The sequence below is a fragment of the Nycticebus coucang genome, chromosome 14, assembly GCF_027406575.1.
Source record: "Nycticebus coucang isolate mNycCou1 chromosome 14, mNycCou1.pri, whole genome shotgun sequence".
Classification (NCBI taxonomy): domain Eukaryota; kingdom Metazoa; phylum Chordata; class Mammalia; order Primates; family Lorisidae; genus Nycticebus; species Nycticebus coucang.
The window spans coordinates 11,720,818-11,746,615 of NC_069793.1; the positions used below are offsets into that span (position 1 = coordinate 11,720,818).

Genomic DNA, 25,798 nt, shown 5'->3' on the forward strand with positions numbered 1-25,798 from the left:
AGATGAAGTCCCCTGGCTTATACCCATGACCCCAACCTTGGAGAATTGGGAAGTGAGCACCACCATAATCACTGGAGTTCTGGCTCCACTGCTCACTGTTTGACTTAGGCCACTTAGTCCATTGATCATAGTTTTCTCTGCTGTGATATCAGAACAGGCCCATCCCTACCCCTCTCACCTCTTAGTAGCATGAGGGTTGATGTGGACAGTGCCTATGAAAACACTTAGCAGGCTGAAAAGTGCTGCGGAGTGTGAGGGGTTCTTCCTCTACATGGCTTTCAGCTGAGAGTGAGACTGGTGAAGGGGTGGGGTGGCTGTGGGGATACCTAAAGTTTAGTGAGGCCTCCAGAGCATGGAAAGATAGTGAGGTGGGAGGTGGATCTAACTGAGTAGCAAGATTAAGGGCAGACAGGTGCTGTTTCCCATCCCAACACTCACCAGTTATACTACCCTGGATGGTCACTCACCTCTCTGAACCCCAAATTCCTCATCTGTAGGTAGAATACTGAGCATGATGCTTCCTCCCAGAGGGCTTGGAAGGCTAACTGAGATAGTGTTTGGAGGGCTCTTAGCACAGTGATTGGCATACAGTAAGTGCTCAATAAATGAGACTAGCTGTATCTACTGTAATTAAAGGCTATTATCATGACTACCTGCCCAGATCCAGAGAAGCTATCATTTTGGCTGTTGCCTTTAGGTGGTTTTGTTTGTTTTGCTTTTTGTTTTTGGAAGGAGGGGAATCTCTACACCCACTGAGGCTAATATCAAGCAGTCCCTAGAAACACCAAGCAGATCAGCTTTTCAAAGAGCTCCCACCTATGGAGTGGGAGAACAGGAGTGGGCAGCAGTTGTGTTTTTTTCTCCCAACCCCTCACTTTTTCTCAGGGAGGCTGTGGGCAAAGTTCTTGACTGGGTGGGAGTGAGGCATGGGGCCTTTGTCTGTTACAGGCTTTTGTCTCTGTCTTAATGGTACTTGCCCTGCAGGAGGAAAGGTTGGTGTTTGTTTAAACAAGTCTACCCTCCCTCCCCCACCTGGGAGGAGGGAGTAGGAAGTTTTGAGCCTATGCTGTGACCCGGGCAGCATGGCTCCCAAGGCAGCCAGTATACAGTCTGACAGGCTGCAGTGTGTGGGTGTCGGGCAACAATGCAGGCTCAGAGCACCTTCCTGCCCCAGGAGTGGTGAGGGGGTGGCAGGGAGGGCCTTCTACCACTCCTGCCCAGCCACACCCTCTGTGCTCCTCCTCTGTGCACAACATCCCTGCCAGCCGCCAGGAAGCAGTGCAGCAGGCTCTCCTTAAGGGGATGGGCTGTGGTATTAGTATGGAGGCTCTTTTTGTCCCAAGTTGGGCTGCTGACTGGGTCTGCAGAATCTGAGGACCTAACTTGAGAGAAAGGGGGGTCTTGATGTTGGCTGGTTGCTTCTGTGGCTTCAGATGGAGGTTGATCTGGGAGGAATTGGTGGAGGAAGATGGAATAACTCTGCTACAGTCAAGAAAAGGTTCCAGTCTCTTGGGTCCTGCTGGCCGGGAGCAATGCAAAGGGCAGCCTGGAGGAGGGCGCGGCTCCGGGACTGAGTTCTTTTTCAGCACCAAGGACAGGGACAAGCGTTGCTGACGGTGGTTTCAGCACCGTAATCAGCGCTCAGGGGTGGGGCATTCGTGGCTCTGTCCTGATATCTGTGATGTGAAGGACACCTCAGAATATGACAGAAGGACACCTCCGAGAGGGAATCTCAGACCCTGTATTCCAACGAGGTGGCTTAGGACCAGAGTTGAGTGACTAGCTTAAGGTCATACAACCATTGTCAAAACTGGATTCAGATCCACAGTTGTCTCATTGCCCAACTCTCCCACACCTGGATTCCCACTAGTTACCTTTGTCCTTCCCACTAGTTACCTTTGTCCTTTTTAAACATCTCTGGGAGCTGCTTCACATTAATGTTGGTGCCGTGAGAGCCGCTGAGCTGGCATAGATAAAGTGCACTTCCCTCCTCCCCCACCAAAAGCCCTGGCCAGGGATTTGAATCCCAGGATGGAAGTATTCTAACTCGTGTGGCCTTCATGCTTCCATGCCTCAAGCAGGAGGGTGTCAGTGTAGGATTGGTGCTGGGCCTGTAAGGAGCCTGTTCCTGGGGAAGGTAGAGTTGAGTCATCAGTAAGAAGAATTCTTTAAGTGCTCTGAGATCCTCAAATGAAATATAGCCCACAGTTCCAACCCGGCTTCTTTGCAGCCGTGTATTATTAATAACAATAAGATGCTGATTTAGGCCAAGGCACAACAATGCATTATTCATAGGAGTAACTAGTGGTCAAGGCCCACACTTAATCATCACACGTCCCTGATCCTGCCTCTGTCCCACACTCCTGGTGGAGAGGCCCTCCATCTGAGCTGCTCCTCCTTTCCTGGGCTTCTGCTGCTCTGATGGGTGCTCATCAAGATGGGCGGTTCTGGGTTAACTCCTGGCTAGAGACTTTTCAGCCTGGGCTCCCTGCTCAGAGCTGACACCTGGCCCGATCCATCCCAAATACCTTTGATCCGTATCACTTCTAGGCTTAGCAGCTCCCTGGGCTGTACATATGGCCTGCCTCCCCTCTTTTGAGGCTGAAGACTGAAGCCAGAGGTACCAGGCTTCCCTAAGCCAGGAACTGTGGGAGGTGGGAGTGTTTGTGGCAAGTGAAGGGTGTCACCTGGCAAAAGATACCATCACCTCCATTAAATTCAACAACGGATGTAAAACCCTCAGTAAACTGCGGAGCACTTTGTAAATGGTTCTGCACTGTACAAATGTGAGCCATTATTACCAAGGCCACGCTCTCTGTGCATAGATTACAGGTAGGGAAGACATGGACGAGGCTCTCACAACTCACCAGGCCTTGCTCCCCGATGAGGAGTCTGAGTGCTTGTGGAACCTGACATGTCCCCATCCAATTTCTTAGTGGAACAGCTCCTGGCCTGTCCGGATAATCCTTCATTCGCTGTTTACTCACTTGGCATCTCCTCTGAATTCTAAACCGTCTGCATCTAGCCGGCCTCTGCGGCCCCTGCCAGCATGCTTTCTCTAGCTCACTCACGCATTATCTGTTTTTATTACAGTCAAGGTTGAAGAAGCTTGCTCGTGCTAAGCCCCTATTTTCAGCTACTTGTAACTTTCCAAAACAATTCCCCTTGGGCTTCCTCTTTTGCCAGCCTAGTTCCCTCCCAGGGTGAGGTCTGAGGGGTTGTGGAAGCCTCCACTGCTCAATGAAGGACACTCAGAGAGAATGTCCAGAGGGGGAAGGCCCAGGCCCAGCTTTCCTGGGAAATGAGCGCCAGTCTCTCTCTCTTCCTTTTTCTTTTTTCCTTCTTCCCATCTATCTCATTTTCTTTTTCCTCTTGCGAGGAAAGAGCTGGCCCTGTTCCCAAGGTGGGTGGCCTGGAAGGGGAAGCTTTAGAATGAAAAGAGGGCAGAAAATTCTGTGTGCTGACCAGACTTAGAGCTTTGCCTGGCTGTCTGGGGTCAGGGTTTAATTCATTGGTTTTCTTTTCCTTTCTCTCCATCCTGCCTCTTCTGGCTTTCTTGTGTGAATTGTGCTGCGGGGAGGACTGAAAGCAGCATATACACCCAAAATGTCTCCCTTCCTGTGCCCAAGTCACTGTGGGGGTTGGTAAACATTGTCCACTTGCAAATGCCCTCCCACCTTCCCCCATTTCCATCTGCTCAGCTTACACGTGGTGGGGTGCTTCCTATGAAACCCCGTGATTTCACTATTTTCCATCTTGAATGTCATCCTGAAACCCCCAAAAGGATAGGGTGGGGGAGGCTCTGGGGCTTGATGTATAATATAGAATCAGGTACAAGGAGGCGGTCTCAGGATAGGAACATGCTGGCAGATGTAGCCCCAACCGCCCCCGACAGCATCCCTACTTTATCTCCAGAGTAGTGGTTGCACCCTAGTCAGTACCAGAGACAAGGCCCTGGGAAAGTCTTCGAGCCACCCCATCCTCCCCTTCTTTGTACTCCCAGACCATCCAGCCCGAGGTGCCCAACCCCTAACTGTTCTGGGACCCTAAGGAAGGCTGAGCCTCTGTCTCCTAAAGGTGCTTTACTGAGCCCAGTGTCTGGGCCAGTGGAGGGGTAGGACCCTCAGGAAGGAGTATGTGTCCGAGGGGTCTTCAAAGTGCTGGGGGTAACATGGGCCTGGCTCTATTTGATAAAATTTTGGGGAAAGTGGGAGCCTTTTGCCTGGCTGCTCTTTACTTTGTGCTCACTCAGTTTCTTCTCTTTCCTCTATTCTTAGAGTGACATGTTTCAAGGCATAGCTCCTTAGAACAAAAGTGACAGCCGTAAGGTTTAAGGTCTTGTAGACCTCAGGTCCAATCATGGCTTCATTTCTCTTCTTCTGATGTTGGGCAAATATTTAACCCTTCTGAGCCTCAGTTTCTTTCTTTGTAATATGGGCCTCAGAGTATTTACTTCAGAGGGCGCTGAGGACCTGGGGCATCATTCAATGCAAGCATAAGTTAGTTACTGTGACAAAAGGCACTCGGTAAGGGAAGCAGTGATCTGGGATCTGGGGTTGCCTGAAAGAGCTGCCAGAGGGGGAGCAGTCTAGGTTGGGAGGGCTTGGGAGTGATGGAATAACTGAGGAAGGGCTAGGTCTGTCACCATCTGAGAGTGTAAGAGCAAGTGAATTCTTGGGGAAAGAGCCTATGTGCGTAGACTGCTGATGTGTGCAGTGGCTTCTCTGATCTGTCACCTGGGCTGCAGGCTGTGGGAGACCCTGGGCAATGGGAAGACAGGATATTTCCTCACTGGCCCTACTTTGGGAGCAAGTTTATCCCCTAGAAAAGGAGATTGGATGGAGGGTCAGTTAATTCAAGTTTGGAGGAGGACGATACTGTGGTGAGTGCCTGTCCTTGGGAAGGTTTCTTGGAGGAGGTGGGCTCAAACCTGGGGCCTTGATTAGTTTCATAAATTTGCTCAGTAATTCCTTGTCTGGCCTCTCCTGTGTACCAGACCTTGGGCTTCAGAGATGAGTCTCAGCCTCCCAGGTGTTCCCCATGTGGGAACATATTTATTTAACCCTAGTGAATTGTCCCATAGATTATGGGAAGGAATGAAGACCACCTTTGGGCACCTTGAAGATAAAGGAAGGGATTGAGTCAGAGGGGACAGCTTATGCCAAGCCTCATAGGTGTGAAGGGGCGGCCTGCTCATGGGAAGGAAGAAAGTCAGGTGTGTCTAGGTTGTGCGGTGTAATATTTTACAGAACACTCTCACATCCTTCAGCTCAGAGGGAGCTGCAGGAAACAGGGCAGGCCAAGGCTTAGCTTTCCTGGGAAATGAGTGCTAACTCACGTGGTGGGAAAAGGCAGGCTCAACTGCCTTTTCTTCTCCATGCCTCAGTTTCCTCCCCTGTGAAATGAGGAAAATAATAGTCCAAGGTGTACAGATGGTGCCTGTAAACTTCCTGGCACGGCGTCTGCCACATTGTGTGTGCCCGATTATGTTAGCTGTTATTTGATCCTGACAGCACCTCAGCACGTTATTAATGCACGTGGCCCTGGCCCTGGGTCATGTGACTGGCCAGGTGCTGGCCTGGGTCTTGAACCCAGGTCATCTGCCTCCAAGTGTGCTGCAGAAGGACAGATAGAATTTGAGTAGACAAATGACGGCAAATTTGTAGCGAGAGAATTCTGGGTCAGAGAAAGTGCACAAATGCTTAGACCTTGTGAGTGGCAGAGTAGGCTAGGCGCCTGTTCTCGGCCATGCTGTGGGGGTATGCGGTACGTGTGTGTATGCATGTGCGTGGGTGTCTGTGCCAGGGTGGGTGTCCATGGCCCCTGTGTGTGTGTGTGAGAGCCGTGGTTATCCGTGTCTGTGGCCAGTGTGCATCTACCTGCTCTCCTTCTGGCTCCATTCCCATCCCCCCCGGGAAGCTGGTGAGCTTGCCCTCAGAAGTCCATTCCCTCTCAGGCAGCTCCCCGGGGCATCCCAGCAGCTAGCGGCCCTGTTTGATTCTGTTCATCCATAAATCATGGCTTGCTGAGGAGATGAGAAGGAGTTGGGAGTGGGGCAGAGCCCTGGCAAGGAACTGAGTTCCCACCTGAGGCCCAGCCTAGCTTTCTGCTGTCTCCCCCTCTTCCATGTTCCCATGCCACAGCTCCCCCTTCCATGCCACGGTGCTCACTGATGCTTGCTCTATTCAAGCCCTGGGCTAGGTCCTGGGGCAGGGGAGTGGGGATGCACAGAATTGAATAAGACATGACCTTGGACCTCTGCTGTCTTCTGGGGAAAACTAGACTGTGTCCAATTCAGTATTTCATTCAACACTCATTGGGTGCCAACTCCACGTCCCAGATACCTCTAATACCGGGCATGACCTGGTAATGCTATGATAAGAGCTGCTGTATATTGCCTACTTATTCCGTGTCAGACACTGTGCTGAGTGCATTAAATATACTAATTCCTTTCATCCTCACAAGAGTCCCATGAGACCTGTTCTATTATTAGCTCCCATTTACAGATAGGGAAACCAAGGCATGCAGAGATTAGGTCATATGGCTTGGAAGAATCAGAGCCAGAATTTGAGCGCCCAGGCAGTTTGACTCCAGAGAATTAGTCTGGTGCTAATCACCACACTCTGAAAGAAGGACGTGGGCCACATCATTTGTGTTATGGGAACACACAGGCAAGAGAAATTAATTCCCATGTAGCATATTAAGGAAGACTTCACAGAGGCAGTGTTTTTATCTTGGTTTAGAAAAATCAGGGGGTTGTCAGGCAAAATTGCATGGGGGAAGGACAGAAGGGGTCCTGGAGGGGTGTGTGTGTGTGTTTGTGTGTGTGTTAAAAGAGGTTTTCAAACTCATCACTGTAGCTTCTTCTGTCTCTTCTCTTCCGTCTTATTTGGGTGACAAATGAGATAACATATGCAAGCATCGAACATTCAAAGGTATTTGTTGAGCAGCTCTTGTGTGTCAGACACTGAGCCTGTTACAGTGGATAATAGAGTGAGCAAAGTGTATAGTGTGGTATATAGTGGATGCTTAATAAGTGGTAGCCTCTATTATTATCCTTGTTCCTAGAGGTCTCTTCCTTTATTCTTTGAACAAGCATTTATTGAGCACCTACTGTGTGCCAAGATCCATCTTTGGTGCTAGGAAAACAGTGGTGAACAAGAGACTTAGCCCTGCCTTCATGGAGGTGACATGCTAGAGGGGAAAGCTGTGAAGGGGCATCTTGTTCACCCTCATCCATGGGCCACTTCCTGTGGCTTTCCCAACATCTTTTTGAGGGGTAGCATGGGCGGGGGTGCAACCTCCACCCACAGGGACTCAGTGGGAACCTTAATCCTGAGGTCTAATCAGTAGACATGCCTGCCACAGGCCTGGGCAGAAGGGCAGCAGCATTCCTGAGCCCACATCTCACTCCTGGGATACCCCCGGGATTGGACTCAGAAGGTTCAGCTCTTCCAAGTTCTTAGGTCACCCAAATGCCCAGGCCTCCCAAGGTCGTCTCTCTGCTCTTGTCTGTGTCTCACCCCCGGGACCGAGAATGTCTTCCCTGCCCAAAGATAGCTTGTGGAATTTAGCCCTGTCAAATAGCTGACTCGGGCTGCAATATTTTCTTTCCCCAAATGTTAATATGCTGACGATAAGGGGACTTGAAACCATGCATGTTATCTGAGGAAGGGTTAGAAGGGCTGAGGCAACTTTGCCTGGAGAAGACTTGAAGGGGACATGAGAACTGTCACCAAGGATTTGGAGGCCTGTCATGTGGCAGAGGCAGGCGGCTTGTTCCGGGCAGCTCTGGAGGGCAGGCAGAGGACCACAGGGAAAGTTCTAGGCTGACAGATTCAGCTCAGTGCAAGACACAGCATTCCATCCTCATGATGCCCATCCATGAAGAGTCTACTTTCTGCCTTCTGCTTCCTGTAGAAGTTCCTTGTCACCAAAAGGGCTTCCCAGGGATATGTATACATCCATGGGCTAACTCCATGACTTTTGAGGTCCCTTCCATCTGGAGACACAGTGATTCCATGCAGGGGGGTGGTTTACTCTGGCTAGCAGTCAAGAACACGCTTCCACCTCTTGAGGGCATGCTGGCTGAGGACATCACGTCACTTTTCTTCGCAACATCAATGCAATTTGCAATGGCAAGCTTTGGTTTCTCCCTGCCTTCACAGGCTGTCCAAGGGATGCTGAGGGGCCTGAGGACATCTAGCTGCTTGGAAGATGACAGCATCCTCCCACACTGCAGGAGACCCTAAGGTCATTAATCCAGAGGGGTTCAACTTTCCTTAGCAACATCCCCTTTTTCAAATAGAATTTTCTACAAAAGCCCACAATGTGAAACAGAGAGAAAGGATGAGGATGCTGCTCTGGTTGAAGAGGGCTTGCAGGATCATAGCAATATCTACATAGCCAACTTTCACCTCCAGAGTCTCTGAGTGATTCCAGAGTTCCAAAGAGCATGCTTTGAAAACTACCATCCAACCACCTGTGTAGCTGGTATGATGTCAAGGCAAAGAGTGTGGACTGTGAGCCAGAGTGCCTGGGCTCAAAACCTGGCTCCTCCGCTTACTAGCCGAATGACCTTGGCCATGTATTTGAGTCCTATGTGCCTCAGTTTTTCCATCTGTAAAATGGGAACAACTCATAATGCTTATGTCAGTTGATGTTGTGAGAACCAAGTTGTTAACTGCATGTGGCTTATCATCTGAGTGAGGAAGGGTCAGCTCTTCCACAGATTAAGGCACTGATAATCTGAGAGTTGAGTGCCTCACCTGTCACCACACATTTAGTTCTTCTAGACTCCAAACTCTCAGGTTTGGGCTCATTGTATGGGGCCCACAGAATGCTAATTTCTTAAGATGGGTATTCCTTGTGTTTCTGGGGACCTTTCAGACTGTCTAAAACTGGCTTCTGGGATTGACAGGCTTCTGTCTCAAGGGACTCTCTGGCCTACAGCAGGGTTGAAAAGGATCTTGTTTGATAAAGATAAGAGGGAGCTCTGGGAGGTGATCTTTTGGAAAACAGCCCCATGGCCAACAGGTATGGGGGGAGGGGGAGTGTGGAAAGGTCACCAGGGCAGAGGAGCCCACCTGGAGTATGGCTATGGCCTCCAAGTAGCTTGCTTCCATAGCTACCAGAACAAAAGCTTGCTAACACCCACTGATCCTGCCCCTCCATTACTCAACAACCTTCCATGGCTCCCAAGGCCTACAGTCTGACAGACACGGCCCTCCCTTCAGGCCTTCCTCTCCTTCCCAGCCTTGTCTATATCACTTTGCTCCATTCCCTCAGTTCCGTTCCTCAAACAGCAGGCCTGACGTTCCCCTACCTCCTTGCCTTTGCTCTCCCTCTGCCCCACCCTCAGGACACACTAAACACCACCTCCTCAGGGGAGCCCTCAGCAAGACTGTGTCTTCATTTCTGCATCCAGAGCCTTTGTTTATACCTGAGATGAAATTAATGCCAACAACCATAACCATCAGCCAACAACCATCTATTGAGTGTTCACAAAACCCCATGGAGTGTGTGCCTTCATTATCTTCACAGCATAAAGAGAAAATGAAGACACTGAGTGGTTAGGACACGTGGCCAAGGACACACAGCTATTGAGAGGCAGAGGTGATACTCACACTTCAGTCTGTTCAGGGGTCTTTTTGGACTCTAGAGTCCTGGGCTGGGTGTCCTACTGCTTGCTGGTTCTGAGCACCTAACATACTAGGAAACAATTGGCTGAATTCTTGCCCATCTTCCCCTGGGGGTGTGTCCCCCTGTTTCCGCCATCCCCTGTGCTCTCTCAACACTCTCTCAGAAGCCAAGAGGTCAAAGGCCTAGGCCTCCTATTTGGCCTGGGATCTTTGGCAAATGTGGCTCCTCCAACCTTGCAGAGCTGTGCTCCCCAGGCTGGGAGAAGGAAGAGCAGGACCTCCTTGTCTGTGGGTGGTCCAGGCTGAAGCTCAGGGGTGTTGTGGGCCCTGAGGTTGACAGTGAGCTAGGTGCAGGAACTTCCTGGGGCTTGAGACATGGGACCTGATATAGAAGGCAGCTTAATTGGCCTGGCAGATGGACAGGTGGGCCCCCCCAACCTAGCAGTTGGCTTTTCCCCACAGTGAGAAGGCTCAGGAAATTAGGAAGGGAGAGGTGAGGCCCAAGTAGGACTCTAGCTGTCCCAAGTAGGATTCTAGCTGCCTTAGGTGAGGGAGGGTGGTGGAAGAGAGCCCAGTGGGCCCTGAGAGCAGGGCAAGATCACTGGGCCCTCCTCCATGAGGCCCCACGGCCAAGCAGGAGAAACTAGGAATGGAGGGGAGGCAGAAGCTAAAACTGCAGGAATCAGGACCAGACAGATAGCATCAACTCTTAATTACCATGCTCACTGGCGCCTAAAGCCCACGCAGGCTCCTCTGTAAATAAACAGTGTCTTCATGACCTTAGGATGCACCCCGGCACCCGCACATGGATTTACAATGTTCGTTATCTATGCCAGTCTCCCCCAACTTGCTCCTCCGCCAAGATAATTTTTGGGCCGAGTTTTGCCTCCCTTACCTTTGGTTTGAGGTACTGTTTACAACCCCAGTGAGGAAGGCAGGGGAAGACGTCTCAGTCACATTTACAGAGGAAGAAACTGAGTGCTTCTATGATTTTTCCAAATCACACAGGTAGGAAGAGGCAGGGTTTGGACAGAAGCCTGGGATTGTCCTCCAAGCGCAGGTCTCATGTTTTGTGAGGGGTGTCAAGGTTTCCATTTCTGAAGTATATGGCCCCTCAGCTCTTGGTCCCAAGAGCATTTAGGATATTACAAACAATGCCAGTGAGCTGGACCCATTAGCTCAGGGGCTGAGGGGTTAAGAAGGCAGAGGTGGGCAGAGGCCAGTGCGTGGGCTTCCAGTCCACGGAAAACTGAGCTAAATGAGGCAACAGAAGGTCAGGGTGTTCCAGAAATTCCCCATGATGACACATGTGGCTGTCTTGGCCAAAACTTAAGAGGGTCTGTTACTGCAGGATTTAATAATAATCCTTTGGGCACATTTTGCTGGCACTGTGGCTCCGATTATGTGGAGTGGGGCAGGGGTGGGGGTGGAGGATAGAGGAATGTTGGGCAGGAAGGCCATGCAGAAGCAGTGGCTCCTTTAGAGGGATTTGATGGACGTGGTAAAGTCTGGCTGAGCTAAGGGACCCATTTGGCCTCTCCCTTTGAGGGTGTTATGTTTGGAGGATGGCACAGATCCCATGGACTCACACAAGGTTCATGCAAGGATAGAACAAGAGAGACACTACCAGCACAATTCACCCCTTTTACAGATGAGAAAGTTGAGGCACACAGAGAAAGGGACTTCCCAAGTTCATCCAGCAAGGTAGAGCTTAGAGCAGAACCTGGGTTTGCAGCTCCCAGTGTTATTGCCAGATGGAAGGGTAGGATGGTTGCTGTGGGGGATGCTGGGCTGAGGGAGGGTGGCTGGCCCTGGCCACTGAGGGTCTGACCTGTACGTGTCCTCCCCAGGGGCGCCCACCCGCGATGTCCTGCTGGTCTCTGCCATCATCACCGTCAGCCTTAGCGTCACTGTCGTCCTCTGCGGCCTCTGCCACTGGTGTCAGCGCAAACTGGTGAGGCTCCTGAGGGCCCCTGAGGGACGGGGCCCGGCCCTGTACCCCGCCCCCCACAATAGGTGCACTTGTGTGCGTGCAGACAGCCCACCTTCCCACTTAGGTGCACTTCCGTAGAAATTCAGACCGCACGCAGTTTGCCTGGGTCACAGCCCTATACGTCTGTGTCTCTACTCGGAGCCACACACGTAGGTATACATTCTAGGACAGACATGGAGCTCATTAGGCATTCGCATGCTCGCAACTACATACGCACGCGCGCACACGACACACGCACGCACATGCCCCACCTTCCGCGTAAAGAACCGCAGGCATCCGTGCGCTGAAAACCCAGGACCCCCACCTAGCGCCGCACCCCCTCCCCTCCGCCAGGTCCCCGGTGGGCGTGGCCGGGCCGGGTCTCCTGGCCAATGAGGAGGCACCTTCCGCCCAGCTCCCAGCCGCCCGCACATTCATCCTGGTTCCCTCCTCCAAACCTCCGGGTTTGTACAAGCACAAACGGCTTCTTTTCATTTTTAACGAGGGCTAGGGAATTAACGACCAGGATTAGGCCATCAATAAGTAACGAGACAGTCAGGAGGGACATTCATCACCCGAGGGCGCCGGGAGGGGGAGCCAGGCCCAGCTGCCGCTGCTGCTCCCAAATCCCCCGAGGGCCACTGCGCTCTGCAGGATCCCCACCTCCGTGCCTGCATCTCGCGTCCTGCCCCTCAGTCCAGAAGCACCAGGGGACTTTGGGGAATGAGGGGCACCTCCGATGGTGGGCCCGGAGGTGTCCGAGGTGCGGGGCCTTTGCACTCCGTCAGGGGAGGAAAGGTCCCTGGCAGGAACTGTCCAGTCCCGGATTCAGCTGGGAGTGGGGACAGGGTGCCATATCTGGGAATCGCATTCTCTCCCTGCCCAGCCACGAATGGGCGTTAAGGATAAGAAGTTAGGGCTGTGGCCGTGGGTAGGCGGAGGCTTCATACCCACTAGTCTGGAAGAGGGAAAGAGTTTCAGGGTCCTGAGAGGGACCTGTGGGAAAGACCCAAAATGCCTGTAACCCAGCGTGTCTCCTTCAAGGAAAGCAGGCTGGCAAATGGGGAGGGGCATCTCCATCCTGGTTGTTGAGCCAAAGGCATCTCTGACTCCTGGGGAGGAGCCATGGACAAGGCCAGTTCTGCTCCACGTGTATGTGTGTGCAGGCATACCCAAGACCTGGCCCTGCTTGTAGGTATGTGGAACCAGGCTGACTGCCCTACACTGTTTCTGGGTAACCCTGCATCTGCGTCTGTCTCAGAATTTCAGGGGAAGAGGAGGAGAGAGCTTGGCCCCATGCAGTGGTGTCTGAGTGTCCTCAGGGGCTATGGGAATGGCTGCGTGTACACTGCAGCCCTGTGGAGCTTGTTGCAGGACCATTAGGTTGTCTTGCTGTCTGTATTTGAGGCAGGGGAAGAAGGTTGTGTGAGCAGGTACTGCAGCAACCTTGTGAGTGTGTGTATGTGTGATGTCTTTGTGCTGAGTGCATTGACTTTGAGGATATTGGTGCAGTGTGTGTGTGTGTCTTTCTACCCCTGAGCATCTCATCGGATCTCTGTGAGCCGATGCTAACGTCTGCCCCATTGTCCTTACTCTCTCTGCGTATGTGCTGCAGTCACTTATGTGCATCATCCTTTGTGTGTGCATGTATGCTGAGAGTTGCCTTCCAGGACCAGGGTTCAGTAGGCCCCTACCTTACCCTCACTCACCCCCAATTGAGGCAGGGCTTGGGGAGAGGAGGAGTTCAAAGATGACAACTTTTGTAGTAGGTGAGGGGCGTCAGTGCACAACGTACCCTGGGAGCTAAGAGATGCAGAACCAGCCTCTTCCCTGGTCCTGGTCCCTTCCTCCAATTCCCGGCCAGGAGCCCTCCAATCTGTCCCTCTGGACTTAACTCTTGTTAGAATATCTCTTTCTCCAGCCCCTAAAATCTACCATCCCTCCCATTAGACCCATGGGTTCCAGAAGCCAGGGAGTTGTTGCCCAGGCTGTCTCTTTGCTTCATGGAAAGGACTTTTAAATGCCACACACACCCCTGTGGTTGCTGGGCTCTCCTTGCCTGCCTGTCCCCTCAGCAGCAGTGATGTGATACCCTGACAGCCTAGATCCCATTTCCAAACATTAATAACTTCCTTAATCTCCAGCTGGCTTTTTCTGGATCAGCCTGGCCAACCGCCTCCCTGATAGGCAGGCTGGTAGTATCAGGCTCCTCTGGAGATGTCTAATGTCACCTGGACCTAGCCTGGGATTTCTGTTAACTTAGGTTGTCCCACTGCCCTCCACATCAAGTCCTGATCTGGTCCCTGTCCCTCTAATACCCTGGTTCCTACTATAGAGTGATAGGCACAGTCAGAGGGGAAGGTTCTCTGAGTTGTGCAAGGAAGAGGGACAGGCAGAAGCCCCAGGAATGCTCTGGGGGAAGCAGAGAAGGCTGACCTAGCCCCACATGGCCTTGGGAATGGGGCACCTGACCAACCTTAAGAGAGGGTGCCTTCCAAAAAGGAGAAGAAGGAAGGGTGGCACTGGGAAAGCCCTTAGCAGGGCCCATCTTGCCTTACACTGCCGCAGTGACGGAGAGTAGTGGGGCCTAGACTCCTGCCTGAGGGTTCCACCAAAGGGAGCACTTGGCTGCTGTGGAGCCTCTCTGTGACTCTACTCTGGTCTTCGTAGTCCCAACTGGGAAATGTTTGAGATTTGAACTTCTGGGTGGCGATGGGAGGCATCAGAGACAGAGCTGAGTGTGGACAGTTTTTGTGATCCAGAAGGTGCAGCATCTCTGCATTTTAACTCTTAGAATTCTGGCTCAGAGGCAGCAGCCGGGGCCCAGACCCCAGGGTTGGTGGGGCATAGAAGAGGTGCTTCTGAATGACTTTGAGAACTGCCTGGCAACGGGTTCCACACAGGATGCTAGGGACTTTGCCAGGATGACATGGTTCCCCTGAGATGTAGGGACCCCCATATACACCTTTCTGGGAGCTTCACGCTGATCTTCCTAGACAGGCAGCTCCCGTGTCCTGGACAGGGCTGCAGCTGGCAGGAGTGTCGGGGAACATGGCTGTGGCAGCTCTTATTTTGCTTTAAGGAGGATGGAATAATTGACTGTTGTGGCTGGGGTGTTGGTGCACATGACAGGATGTTGGGGAGGCATTCACGTCTACGCGTGTGCATGTATATGTGTCTTTCCTTATCTGGGAAGGGGCAGGCCACTGCCCACTGGGAGAATGGGCTTGGGGGTACAGCCCTTGCCCCTGCATAGATCCTAGCCCCCCATGGCCTGCACCACCCCTGGGCCTGGCCCAGGCCCATGGCCCATGGGTGCGCATGAGGATGCCTGGTGGCAGCCAGGAATGTTAATGGGGCTGGGCTCTGCATGAGCTATATTTAGAAACCCAAACCGAGAAGGCGAATGGTGCTCACCTTCCCAGCAGCAGGCCCAGTTGCTGCTGCAGCCACCACCCTTTCTCTATTTGGAGGAGCCGGGGTGCCCACCCCTACCCTGCCCCCCTCAACCTTCATCTGATGGTATGAGAGACTCTAGGGGGGTGTCCAGGGACCTAGACTGCCCCCACCTGCCTCTGAGTCTGCAGGCAGCCCCTCTTCCTAAGATTGCCTTCCCAAAAGGCCCTGTCCCTACCTCACTGCCACAGGGCACAAAGACCCCCAGGGAACCACTACACTACATTGGACAGAGCCCCAGGCAGGAATAGGCACGTGGCCTTCTCCCCACCCCCACTGCTCACATCACTGGCCGCTGCCAACCTTGCCCTGCAGGATGCCACCCCCACCATCTGGGGGTGGTGACGTGGACACTGTGACGTGGCAAGACGCCTGAGAGCCGTCTGTCCATGGCAGAGGGAACTGTGTTTCTGGGAGCCAGGCCAGAGCCCCAGGAGATAGGCAGACAGGAGGGGCCTGATCCCTGGGGATCAGGGACAAGGGACAGGTCAAAGGGGTAGGGCAGATTCTAGAGCCCAGTGGGTCCCAGGAGCTGCTGACTGGGAGCAGGAATTGATATGCCTTGTGGTCAAGGCTAGACCCCATCTACTCCCTCTCCCCTGGGGTCCCTGTTTCAGGGAGTGGGGAGGGTACAGCCCTGTTCCCCAGCAGTGACCCTGGTGCTGTTTTCACAGGGCAAACGCTACAAGAATTCCTTGGAGACGGTGGGCACGCCAGACTCGGGGCGTGGGCGCAGTGAGAAGAAGGCCATCAAGTAGGTGTCAGGCTGCCAGTTTGGGGTGGGGACGCAGAGACAGCCCAGGTGGGAGGAGCTCCTTCTCTCCCCTGCCCCCGCAAACCTGGCCATGTACACTCACTTTCCCCCCTGATGCTGTTCTACTACCTCCCCCACACTCCCAGCACCTCAGGGTAGTCCCAGAGCCCTCCTTTTCTGCTTGTGTCCCAGACTCACACCATGTTCCAGGGTCCCTGTCTCTTTCTGGCTGCTCTTGCCCCAGTACCTTCTCTGCTCTCCAGGGCCACCTGACTCTCCTCTGGCCTCTGGTCCTGGGTTGGAGACCCCCTACTAGGAGGCCCAGCTTCTCTTCTCAGAAAACATCACCCCACTGATGTTTGAGGGTGACATGGAAGGGAGAGGCAGAAAAACCTTGGGGACCCCAGCTGGCCCTGGTGCTGGGCCACTCAGGGGAGAGTGCTCCCCATCACGTTCAGCCTCCTCCACATGTCTTGCTGCCTCTGATGTGCCCAGGTTTCCCTGTTTTGCAGTTAAGAGCCCTCTTCAAATGGCAGGCTGCCTTCTCCCTGCAGCCCACCTCAGGGGACACCCGGAGAAGCCCCCTGCCCACCTGGCTGGGGACTCAGGCTCCCACTGGGGTCTCTATGCCCACTGGCCAGTGGCTATAGCCCCTTCCTCTCTTCTGAGCCCAAGTTTCACTGGAAGGCTGTGAGGCCAAGGCTCAAATAGGTGGTCTGTCATCTCAGCCTGGCCAGGCCAAGCCCAGGAGCCAAGGGCTCTGCACAGAAGCCAACCCCCACCAGCCCTGTCTGTTCACCCTCTCTCCTCCAGCTCCAGGCCCTAGCTGCCCTCCCCTACCCCTACCCCTGCCCTCTACCCCCTTCTCCCCCCCCCACCCCGTCCCCTGTGTGTCTTTCTGTCTTTGTCTTTTGCCTTCCTTCTCTTCCTCTCTTCTCGTCTTCACCTCATCCCTACTCCTAAAGCTTGTTTCCTGGCCCTCTTCTGCCCCCCTTTTTCCAATCTTTGCACTGACCTGTTTGGGGCCTTCACAGAAGCTGTGGGTGTGTGTCTGGGATGGGGGTAAGTGGAGAGTGGGCCTGGCTAACGCTGCGGGTGTGAAAGAGGCTGCAGGGAGCCTTTGAAGCTGGGTTGGGTTGCTACTCTCCAGTCTTCAAAGCCAGGAGTTGGCAGGTCTCAGGGGCTGGTGCCCAGCACAGGCCCCCAGCTTTCTGGAGGTGAGAGGGACCACATAGGGAAACACAGGACAGCCCGGCACCCACTGCTTCCAGGCCAAACTGATGACAGCCATGGGCCAGGGCAGGGGCCCTGTCTGCCAGGTGACCATAAAGCTTCCTGGATAGGGGTGCATGTGCCAGGGCCAGGAGTCCTAGAAAGGGCCCACAAGAGGAGAGAGGATTCCCAGCCAGGAGGCAGGGTAGGCAGCAGGCTGCCAGGTTGGGACCAGTGCCCATGAGGGCTCTAAGACAAAGTGAGAGAGCCATGGCTGTCCAGCTAGCCCATTCTGTGTCTCTGCTCTCCTTCCTCTGCCACAGGGGAAGGGAGCCACCGTGCATGTCTGTTTGTACCCAGGCCTTTGCCTCCTGCCAGAGAAGAGCACAAAGGGCCTGGGCAGTGGAGTGACAGGAAGCAGGGCTTACTTTGCCCATAGGACCTCCTCCAAACGGATCATTTTGTCAAAGGTTCTGGGAAGCTACCGTCTTCAACAGTGCTTCCCAAACTGCTCAAACTTCCTCAGAGCACTTGTACCCCCCAAACAATTAATACTCCCTGGATCTGGCTCTGCACCTGTAGCTTAGCGGCCCAGGGCGCCAGCCACATACACCGGAACTGGCGAGTTCGAATCCAGCCCAGGCCTGCCAAACAATGACAACTGCAACCAAAAAATAGCCGAGTATGTGGCAGGCACCTGTAGTCCCAGCTACTTTGGAGGCTGAGGCAAGGGAATCGCTTAAGCCCAAGAGTTGGAGGTTGCTGTGAGTTGTCATGGCATAGCACTCTACCAAGGGTGACAAATTGAGACTCTGTCTCAAAAAAAAAAAAAAAAAAAAAAAAAATTATTCCCTGGATTAAGGGTCCCAAGGGTTCCATGGCCAACAAAGCTTGGGGAATACGCTTGCTCTGTTTCCTTTTGGACAATACATTTGGCACATTAAAGGCTCTGAGAAGGCCTACAGTAAAGAAACCAGTGTTTCCCAGACTTCTTTAAGATACTCTTTTCTAGCACCACAGTGGAAACTTGGGGGCCTAGAGCTCTTTGGAACATAGGGTGGGAGACCAGCCTGGCACTGATGACTCTGGGTAGATCTTTTATCTAGGATGTAGGGTTGGATGGCCCTCGATTTTGGAGATCTGGAGAGGGCAAAGGAGCACAGCTTCCTGCCTGCTCCACGTCTCTGTTACACCTGACACAGAGCTTGCCACGACCTTTCCACATCCTGCTGGAGAGAGGGGCAGGGAAGTGAGGCCAACGATGGTACTGGGGTCTATTATTAAGGGAGCAGGTTCCCCTGGGGCCTGTTCTGACTCCCCCATCTCCAACCCCACTGCCTCATGAACTGGCTCAAGGCTTTGGCTTTGTACACTGTTCATAGAGTCCCCTATGGGGCATTTCCAAGGTGTACCCTGGACAGACACTCTCCATGCCAGGGAGGCCCAAGGTCTTGGTCTCTGTGATGGCAGCTCAGCTTCTCTCCATCTTTCTCTCTTTTGTGCCTGAGTCTGGTCGAGAACTAAGATCAAGGCCACACTCTCAGTGGAGAGTAAAGCAGGACCCCAAGAACATGTCTGCTTGACCCTCAGGGGTGTGCCTCCCTTGGTGCCCTCCCCCCCAGCATCCTCACCTTGACCTTGAGCAGTGCCACAGCCTCTGCATACTCCAGGACAACACTCCTCCAGAGCCCCTCCCCCAAGAAACATGCCCAGGCTCGGGCACAGCTACCCTCCAGAATAGTACTCTGGTCTGGGAGCAGCCTCTCTTCTTCCTATATACCCAGCCCTGCTCCTTGGGGCCCAGTAGCCTGACAAACTGGCAGGGCTCCCCTTTCCTGGGCTCCAGGTCATACCTCTGTGGCGGAGGCTTCTGCCAGCTGCCCCACCCGAAAGTCTCTGTATTCTCTGTGCTTCTGACATATCTGCTCCTTCAGTATGATGTATTACAGAGCAGGAGGGGCTGGGGACACCAGGGTGAGGGTCCCTTCCACACTCAGGAGCTCCACTTCGTAAAGGGCTAGGACCCAAAGAGAGAGGGGCTGTCGCAACAGGCTGGCCACATTCACAGAAAGGGCCTAAGTCTAGATGTACTTCATCGTCCACCACTGAGAAGGGCTTCCCTCTACAAAGGACCTAAGGGGCTCCATAGTGACTTTGGTGATGTCCTAAGCAAGCTCAGAGGCCTGGGAGCGCTTCCCTTTTCTGGGTGGTGACTGCCACGTTTACAGTGAACAGAAGTGGTCTCCACCTCAACTGGGATCCCCCAATCTTATGTAAAGACTTCCTCTGGCCCTCACCAGAACAAGAGAACAAGCAGAAGAGGCTGGGAGCACCTCAGGCCAAGAGGAGGAGGAGATGGGCAGAGAGCTGGGCCTGCCCTGGCGTGGCTCAGTAAGAGAAGACAGAGGGGGAAGAATCTTGGGTCTTCCAGAACTAGGGCTGCTACCCGGCTATGAAAGCTGATGGCCTAGCAGTTACAGCCAATCTCCTCCTTTGACAGGCAGGGAAACTGAGGCCAGGAGAGGTTAGCAAGTTGGCAGCAGGTTTTGATCTACCCTTCAGCTCTTTCTAGCCAGAAACCAGCACCCTCTCCTTTCCTCACCACCCCCATCTCACCCAGGCCTTGTCCCCAGCCCCGCACCCCTCTGCCCTGCTCGCTCATCACCTTTCTCTCTCCCACCAGCTTCCGGGTGCCAGGCTCGGTACGCCGCCTGCAGCTCGCCTCCCCTCTGTGCGGCTCCCCTGGCCCTTGAGTGGGTGCGTGTGTGTTTGAGTGTGCTTGTGTGTTTGTTTGCGCATGTGCCAGCCGCAGGCTGTGCAGTGCCCCCTGCCTTTCTTCCTCCTGCAGGAGCAGTCCCTCGAAGCCCTGCCCTCTGTGTGCCTGGCCCCGGGGTCCCAGTCCCTTCTGCCCCTGCAGGACTCGCAGTTCTTGTTTCTTCTTGTATCTCCCTGTTTTCTCCCCTCTCTCTCTGCCCCTCCAGTGATCTAGACAGAGACTTTTGGAATAACAATGAGAGCACAGTGCAGCAGAAATGGAGCTCCTACCCTCCCAAGGAGTTTATTCTAAACATATCACCCTACGCCCCTTATGGCGACCCACGACTGTCCCTCAAGTGAGTGACTTTACCTGGTTTGATCATATGTACCGAGTATCCGCGCACACCCCCCTCCTCTCCTCCCCGTTTCCCACCTCCTGGTCCCATCACTCCCTCTCTTCTCCTGCTCCTGTCCCCGACTTCCCCACCCATCCACCCCATGGGCAGGCTGGCCATGGAGACGAGCAACCCCTCCTGCCCCCTCGCCTGCCTGCCTGCCTGCCCTGTCCCTCTCCAAGGGCCAGCCACACAGGAGAACCCCCTCCACAGCCACGCCTGGCCCCCAGCTGGTCCCGGCCCCAGCCACCCTCTGCAGTCAGGATGGGGGTGCCCGTTTTGGTCCCTCCCTCCCAGTTGTGGCTCGCCTTTTCCTCCCCACTGTGTGCTGCTCCGTGGCTGCTCGGTGGTCGGTGGTCGGTGGTCCGTGGCGGTGGTGGTGGTGATGGTGGTGGTGGTGGTGATGAACTCTGACTAACACGGCTTTCTCTTTCTCCCTGCCTTGGGGCCTCCTGGCCTGGACAGCCCGCTCTTCCTCCGTCGTTAACCCTTCGTTGTCCTGTGGGATAGAGTTGGAGGTGGCTGCCCTCCCCCCACCCCCGCCGCCCCTGCCCCAGGCGGTGGGGAGGGGTCCCCCCTCCGTTGTCGTGGTGCGTTGTTCTCCAACCCCCAGCCCGCCCAGTCCCCCTCTTTCCTCTCTGCAGGCTCCGCTGTTAACCCATTTGCAGTGCTGATGTCTCTCTCTCTCTCTCTGTCTGTCTCTTGTCCGTCTGTCTCTCTCCTCCTCCTCTCTCACTGTCTTTTTCTTCCTTTTATCTGTCATTGTTTTTTCTCCTCTCCCACCCCCTACCCCCATGTGTGGCCTGCCCTCTCTCCCCCACCGCCACCCCCGGTGCCCCTCTGGCCTGGCTGCCTTGTGCATGCCTCCAGTGGCACCCTCCTGTCGGGCGCCAAAGTGGCCGCCGCGGCGGGGCTGGCGGTGGAGCGGGAAGGCCGGCTGGGGGAGAAGCCGGCATCGGTGCCGCCACCCGGAGAGGACGCCTTGAGAAGCGGCGAGGCTGCCCCCAGCGAGCCGGGCAGCAGTGGCAAGGCGGGGAGAGGCCGCTGGCGGACAGTGCAGAGCCACCTGGCCGCAGGGAAGCTCAACTTGTCCAAGTGAGTGATGGCGCCCCATGGCTGCCGGAGCCAAGAGCTCAGGCCTGCCCGCCAAGGTGGACAGCGGGACCCCTGGCATGCCCGCTGCTGCCCCCAGAGGTGCCATCTTTGGCCCCTGGTTCATTCCATCCCTTCACCAGACTCTCCCATTGTCCTTGCCATCAGGCGTAACCAACTCAGCCATGCAGTGTCACATTTCAGCCTCTGGCTGCTGTCCCATCAGTTTCTTCCTTTGCCACTGACCAAGTCATTCCATTTTCTGCCCCTAGGGCAGCTTCATTTCAGTCCTTGGGTCATCCCATCCTCTTTGGCTGTCCCATCTCAGCTGTCAGGTCATCCCTCTGTGGGCAGTAGGCCTGTGGTTGTTCAGCCATTGGACCATCCCATCCTTGGAGAGCTGGCCCACTCACCAGCTACTGGGCCTTCCCTCTTACGCCCAGCAGATGGCTCTAGACCCAGTGGTTGAGCCATTCCATTTTTGACCATCAGGCGACTCCATTGGCTTGTCCCAATCTTGCTTGAACCATAACACCATCTGTTGCAGAGGCCACCCATGCACAGCTGCGGGCAGCCCCATCAGCTCATCCCCATCTCAGCCATCCCTACTGGCTGTCCCAATCTTGGTCAGCAATCTACCCTACCAACTGCTGTTGGTATTGTGTATTCCTGGAGGTTGGGTTGTAAGCCCCAGATGGCTTCTCTCTTCAGATGTCAGAGGGTGTCTGCACATCAGGCAGAAGTTCTCTTTCCTCTTTAATAGCTCGTCAAACAGTCAGATCCACTCTTGGGTGATGGGTATAGGGTTGACCCCTGTTCCTCACAGATGTTATATCCCTACCTGTGGGACAGCCTCATTCTTATCTTGCTTTTACAAACTTCAAGTTCCCCACAGTGGAACCCTGACAGGCCCCCAAGTCCTTTGAGCTATGACCATCCTCACCCATTGGGTCCTAGGTTCACTTGCAGTTATTGGAACTGCCTCAACCACTTATAGGGCCAACATCCCTGACCACTTCTTAGTTGTTGGGCCATCCTGTTGCCTCAACTTAGGGCCCTCCTTGGTTCTCTTCAGAAGGCCTGTGGTTCCCTCCATTAGGACCACTTGAGGGCCACCAAGCTGAGACCTCATTTGCTTGTTGCCTTGAGTGCACACAAGCTGAGTTCTCCCAACATCTGGCTTCAGGAGTGTCCCAGACGGAAATCCTATACCCCTTCAGAGAACCAGGCCCAGAACCTCTCAGGCTGGCCCGGCCAGTCTCCAGGCTGGCTAGGCTTCTATGCCATCCTCTGGCTCCAAGCCTAGAGGAACCAATTTTAGTTTCCTGTGACTGAGAGGTTGTAAATTGGACTAATTTTGGATGTGATAGGAAACCAAAATGAGGTCAGCAAGGAGGAAGAGGCAGCCGCCAGTGTGCCGTCCTCCCTCTGCCTCAGCTCGCCCCCAGGGAGTCGTGGGCACACCTGGCCAGCTAGGCCTGGGCTTGCCCCTAGTGGAAGCCCCTCACTCCAGGCCTGAGCCAGGCAAGGCTGCCACCCCCTCCGAGACCCCAGCTAAAGCCACGTTTTGCCTTCTCTCTCTCTTTTTCTTTCATTCTCTCTTTGCTCTGACTTTCTCTCTCTCTTTTGCTCTCTTTTTCTCTCTTTCTTTCTCTCTCAGCCCACAGGGGTAGCCTAACTGTTGTCTTTTGGTTCCCAGGGTAGGCTCAGGGGGTGAGGAAAGCTGAGTTCTGGTTGCAGTGGTGAAAGTGGCTCCCAAGGGCCCTGGGGCCTCCTCCCTTGGGCAGCCTGGCCTATTTGGCTGCCCCATGGCCCTAGACCAGAGGTCGGCAAACTTTCTCAGTAAAGGGCCAGATGGGAAATTTGTAGGCTTTGCAGGCCATATGGTCTCTCATACAACTACTCAACCCTGCTGCTGTAGTGTGAATGCAACCAGAGACAGCACGTGAACTCATGCCAGTGGCTGGGTTCCAGTAAAACTTCATTTACAAAAACAAGTGGCAGGTCCAGTGTGGCCCACAGGCCATAGTTTGCCAGCCTCTGCCCTAGACCATTGGATTGGGAGGTGGAGGGAAGGGACAGAGGAGGAGGAGGTTGGAACCTCTGGAGCCCAGAGAGAAGTGAGTCATCCAAAGCTATTCAGCCAGTCTCAGGCCTGGTATTTTGGTTCTCCAGGGAGAGCCCAGCCCTGGCCCTGTCTGTAGGACATGGTAAAAATCTCTGGCCAGTGCACAAAGCAGGCAGGTTTCCTGGGGGAAGACCAGGAACTTCTAACTCCCACCACTGGCCTGGGAAGTGTTACCAAAGTAGTGTTGCCCTGGGCCCAACCTCATTATATCCTCATAGCAGCTCTGTGACAGAGGCAGCTCGGGGTTTATTTTATACCCTCATTTTACGGATGAAGAAACTGAGGCCCAGAGCCATGGAGTAACCTTCCCAAAGTCCTACAATTAATAAGTGGCAGAAATGGAGTTAGACCCCTGACCCTGCACTGCGTCTGACCAGTCAACCACATCTGGTTCCCATCTGTCCTTACCCCCCTTCCCAGCATTTTTCAGAGATGCTGGTGGCCTGTGGGTTGGGCACCCCCTTGTAAATGCATTAAAGTGGCCAAATGAGTGGGTACTGGGTTCCTACCTCATGTGTGCACTTTCCTGGGTCCCCTCCTCTGACCCAGAGACATTCCCTAAGTCCAGGAAAGGATGTTGGACCTCAGAAACAGCAAAGAACCCTGGAAGGAGGGCAGAAATCTGCACCACACCCTGAATCCTAAGGCCAACCTGGCCACAAAGCAGAGGTCTGTAAGCCAGAGGCCACTTCCTCACCTCTGAGGACAAAGTATAGGAATCGCTGGCTTCCCCAGCCTCACCAAGATTACTAGGCCAGCTCCACACGGGCCTGCATTTCCTCATGTTCTCCTTAGAACACAGAGGCAGACTGCCGGTGCCCCAGCAAGACAGTGGGAGGGGCAACAGCAGCTCCCCCACTCCTCCTACACTAGCTTCACAGGCAGCCACAGGGCCCCCGGGGATCTGCCTTCACCACGCAGCCGCCACCGCAGTGCTTGTGGCCCACTCAGACCTGCAGAGAGGTTGGCCCGAATAGGAGGTATTGGGCACTAGCTGAGCCAGAGCCAGGGGGCAGGGTGGGCAAGCCAGCCCAGGGGCCTCAGGGTGAGCTTCATGGCCTCCTGAGAGTGGCAGTGGCAGCGACGGCAGCAGCGACAACTCCGATGGAGGCCTGGCGAGGTCCGGCAGAGCGCAACCTGCACTGGGGCCTCCTAGTCCTGGCGCTCGGCTTCTTTCTCCTCCACTGTGATCCCTTCACCTGCTTCTCCTTTCTCTCCTCTCCTTCACCTGCCCCAAGTTTCGAGGACTCCACCCTGTCCACGGCCACTACCCTTGAGTCTATCCCCAGCTCCACGGGAGAGCCGAAATGCCAGCGACCCCGCACCCTGATGCGGCAGCAGAGCCTGCAGCAGCCGCTGAGCCAGCACCAGCGGGGCCGGCAGCCCAGCCAGCCCACCACCAGCCAGAGCCTGGGCCAGCTGCAGGCCCACATGGGCTCGGCGCCGGGCTCCAACCCCCGGACCTATGGTCGGGGCCAGGCTCGGCAGGGCACCTCGGCCGGCTCCAAGTACCGGGCGGCCGGGGGCCGCAGCCGCTCCAACCCGGGCAGCTGGGACCACGTGGTGGGGCAGATTCGAAACCGAGGCTTGGACATGAAATCCTTCCTGTAAGTCCTCCCCTTGAGCGGGCCGGCCCCATCTCCCCAACCCAGCCTCCACCCTGCAGAGCTCCTTAGGAGCAACTGGCCATGCCAGCTTCTTAAGACACCCTCCATGTCCTGGCCAGGGGCAGAGCAGACTTAGCTGCCCCCTTCTCAGCCTCTGTGGCTTGTGCCTGAAGGCCCCTCATGGAAGAATACTCAGCCACTCCCCTCTGAGGTCCCCCAGTCCCCTTCTCCCCTACCCATACCCGCCCCTACACTCAGAGTTAAGTGAAGAATAGACAGTGCTGCTCAAGTGCCTGACACCCGTATCCCACTGGGCCAGTCCCAGGCTGCTGCGTCTCTGCCAGCCTTGCCCGGTCCTCCTGCCACTTCTCTCCTTCCCCTCCCCGCAAACCATCCTTTTTATTCCAGGCCACCTCCTCCTCTCCATTTACTTCTTCCCTGTAATCCGACTCTGCTGGCCCTCCTGCCCTACTCCTCCCGCCCTCTCACTTGCCCTGTCCCTGTCCCTGCCATCAGCCCTGCCCCCCCATCTCTCTGACCTTCTGTAGCCACCTGTCCTCCAGCTCCTGCCTGTAATGACCCCATCCCCTGAGGACAAACCTGAACTGTTTCTCCAAAGCCTTAGAAAATGTTTCTAAATCAGAATTTTCTTTCAAGTATGCAGGTCTGAGAAGTGACAACGCACCCATCATGTCTGACCTTAACCATTCCCCCAGCCATTCACCCACCCCGCCCTCACCGGAAGGGGCCCTACCCAGGCTCCCTCGACCCCAGCATCTCTTTG

General features: G+C 54.6%; 1 protein-coding gene across 9 annotated transcripts in view; it reads left to right on the forward strand.

The window, feature by feature from the left end:
• Nucleotides 1-25,798, forward strand: part of SYT7 (synaptotagmin 7) — a 61,615-nt gene that overhangs the window by 11,749 nt on the left and 24,068 nt on the right. Inside the window, exons 2-6 of one of the 9 annotated variants that reach the window (XM_053562669.1) lie at nt 11,492-11,595; nt 15,744-15,823; nt 20,017-20,148; nt 21,058-21,282; nt 24,646-25,014. In XM_053562669.1, the coding sequence (XP_053418644.1) occupies nt 11,492-11,595; nt 15,744-15,823; nt 20,017-20,148; nt 21,058-21,282; nt 24,646-25,014 (910 nt within the window). The remainder of the gene's footprint in view (nt 1-11,491; nt 11,596-15,743; nt 15,824-20,016; nt 20,149-21,057; nt 21,283-24,645; nt 25,015-25,798) is intronic. The other 8 variants (XM_053562670.1, XM_053562672.1, XM_053562671.1 and 5 more) reach the window with 8 other exon arrangements.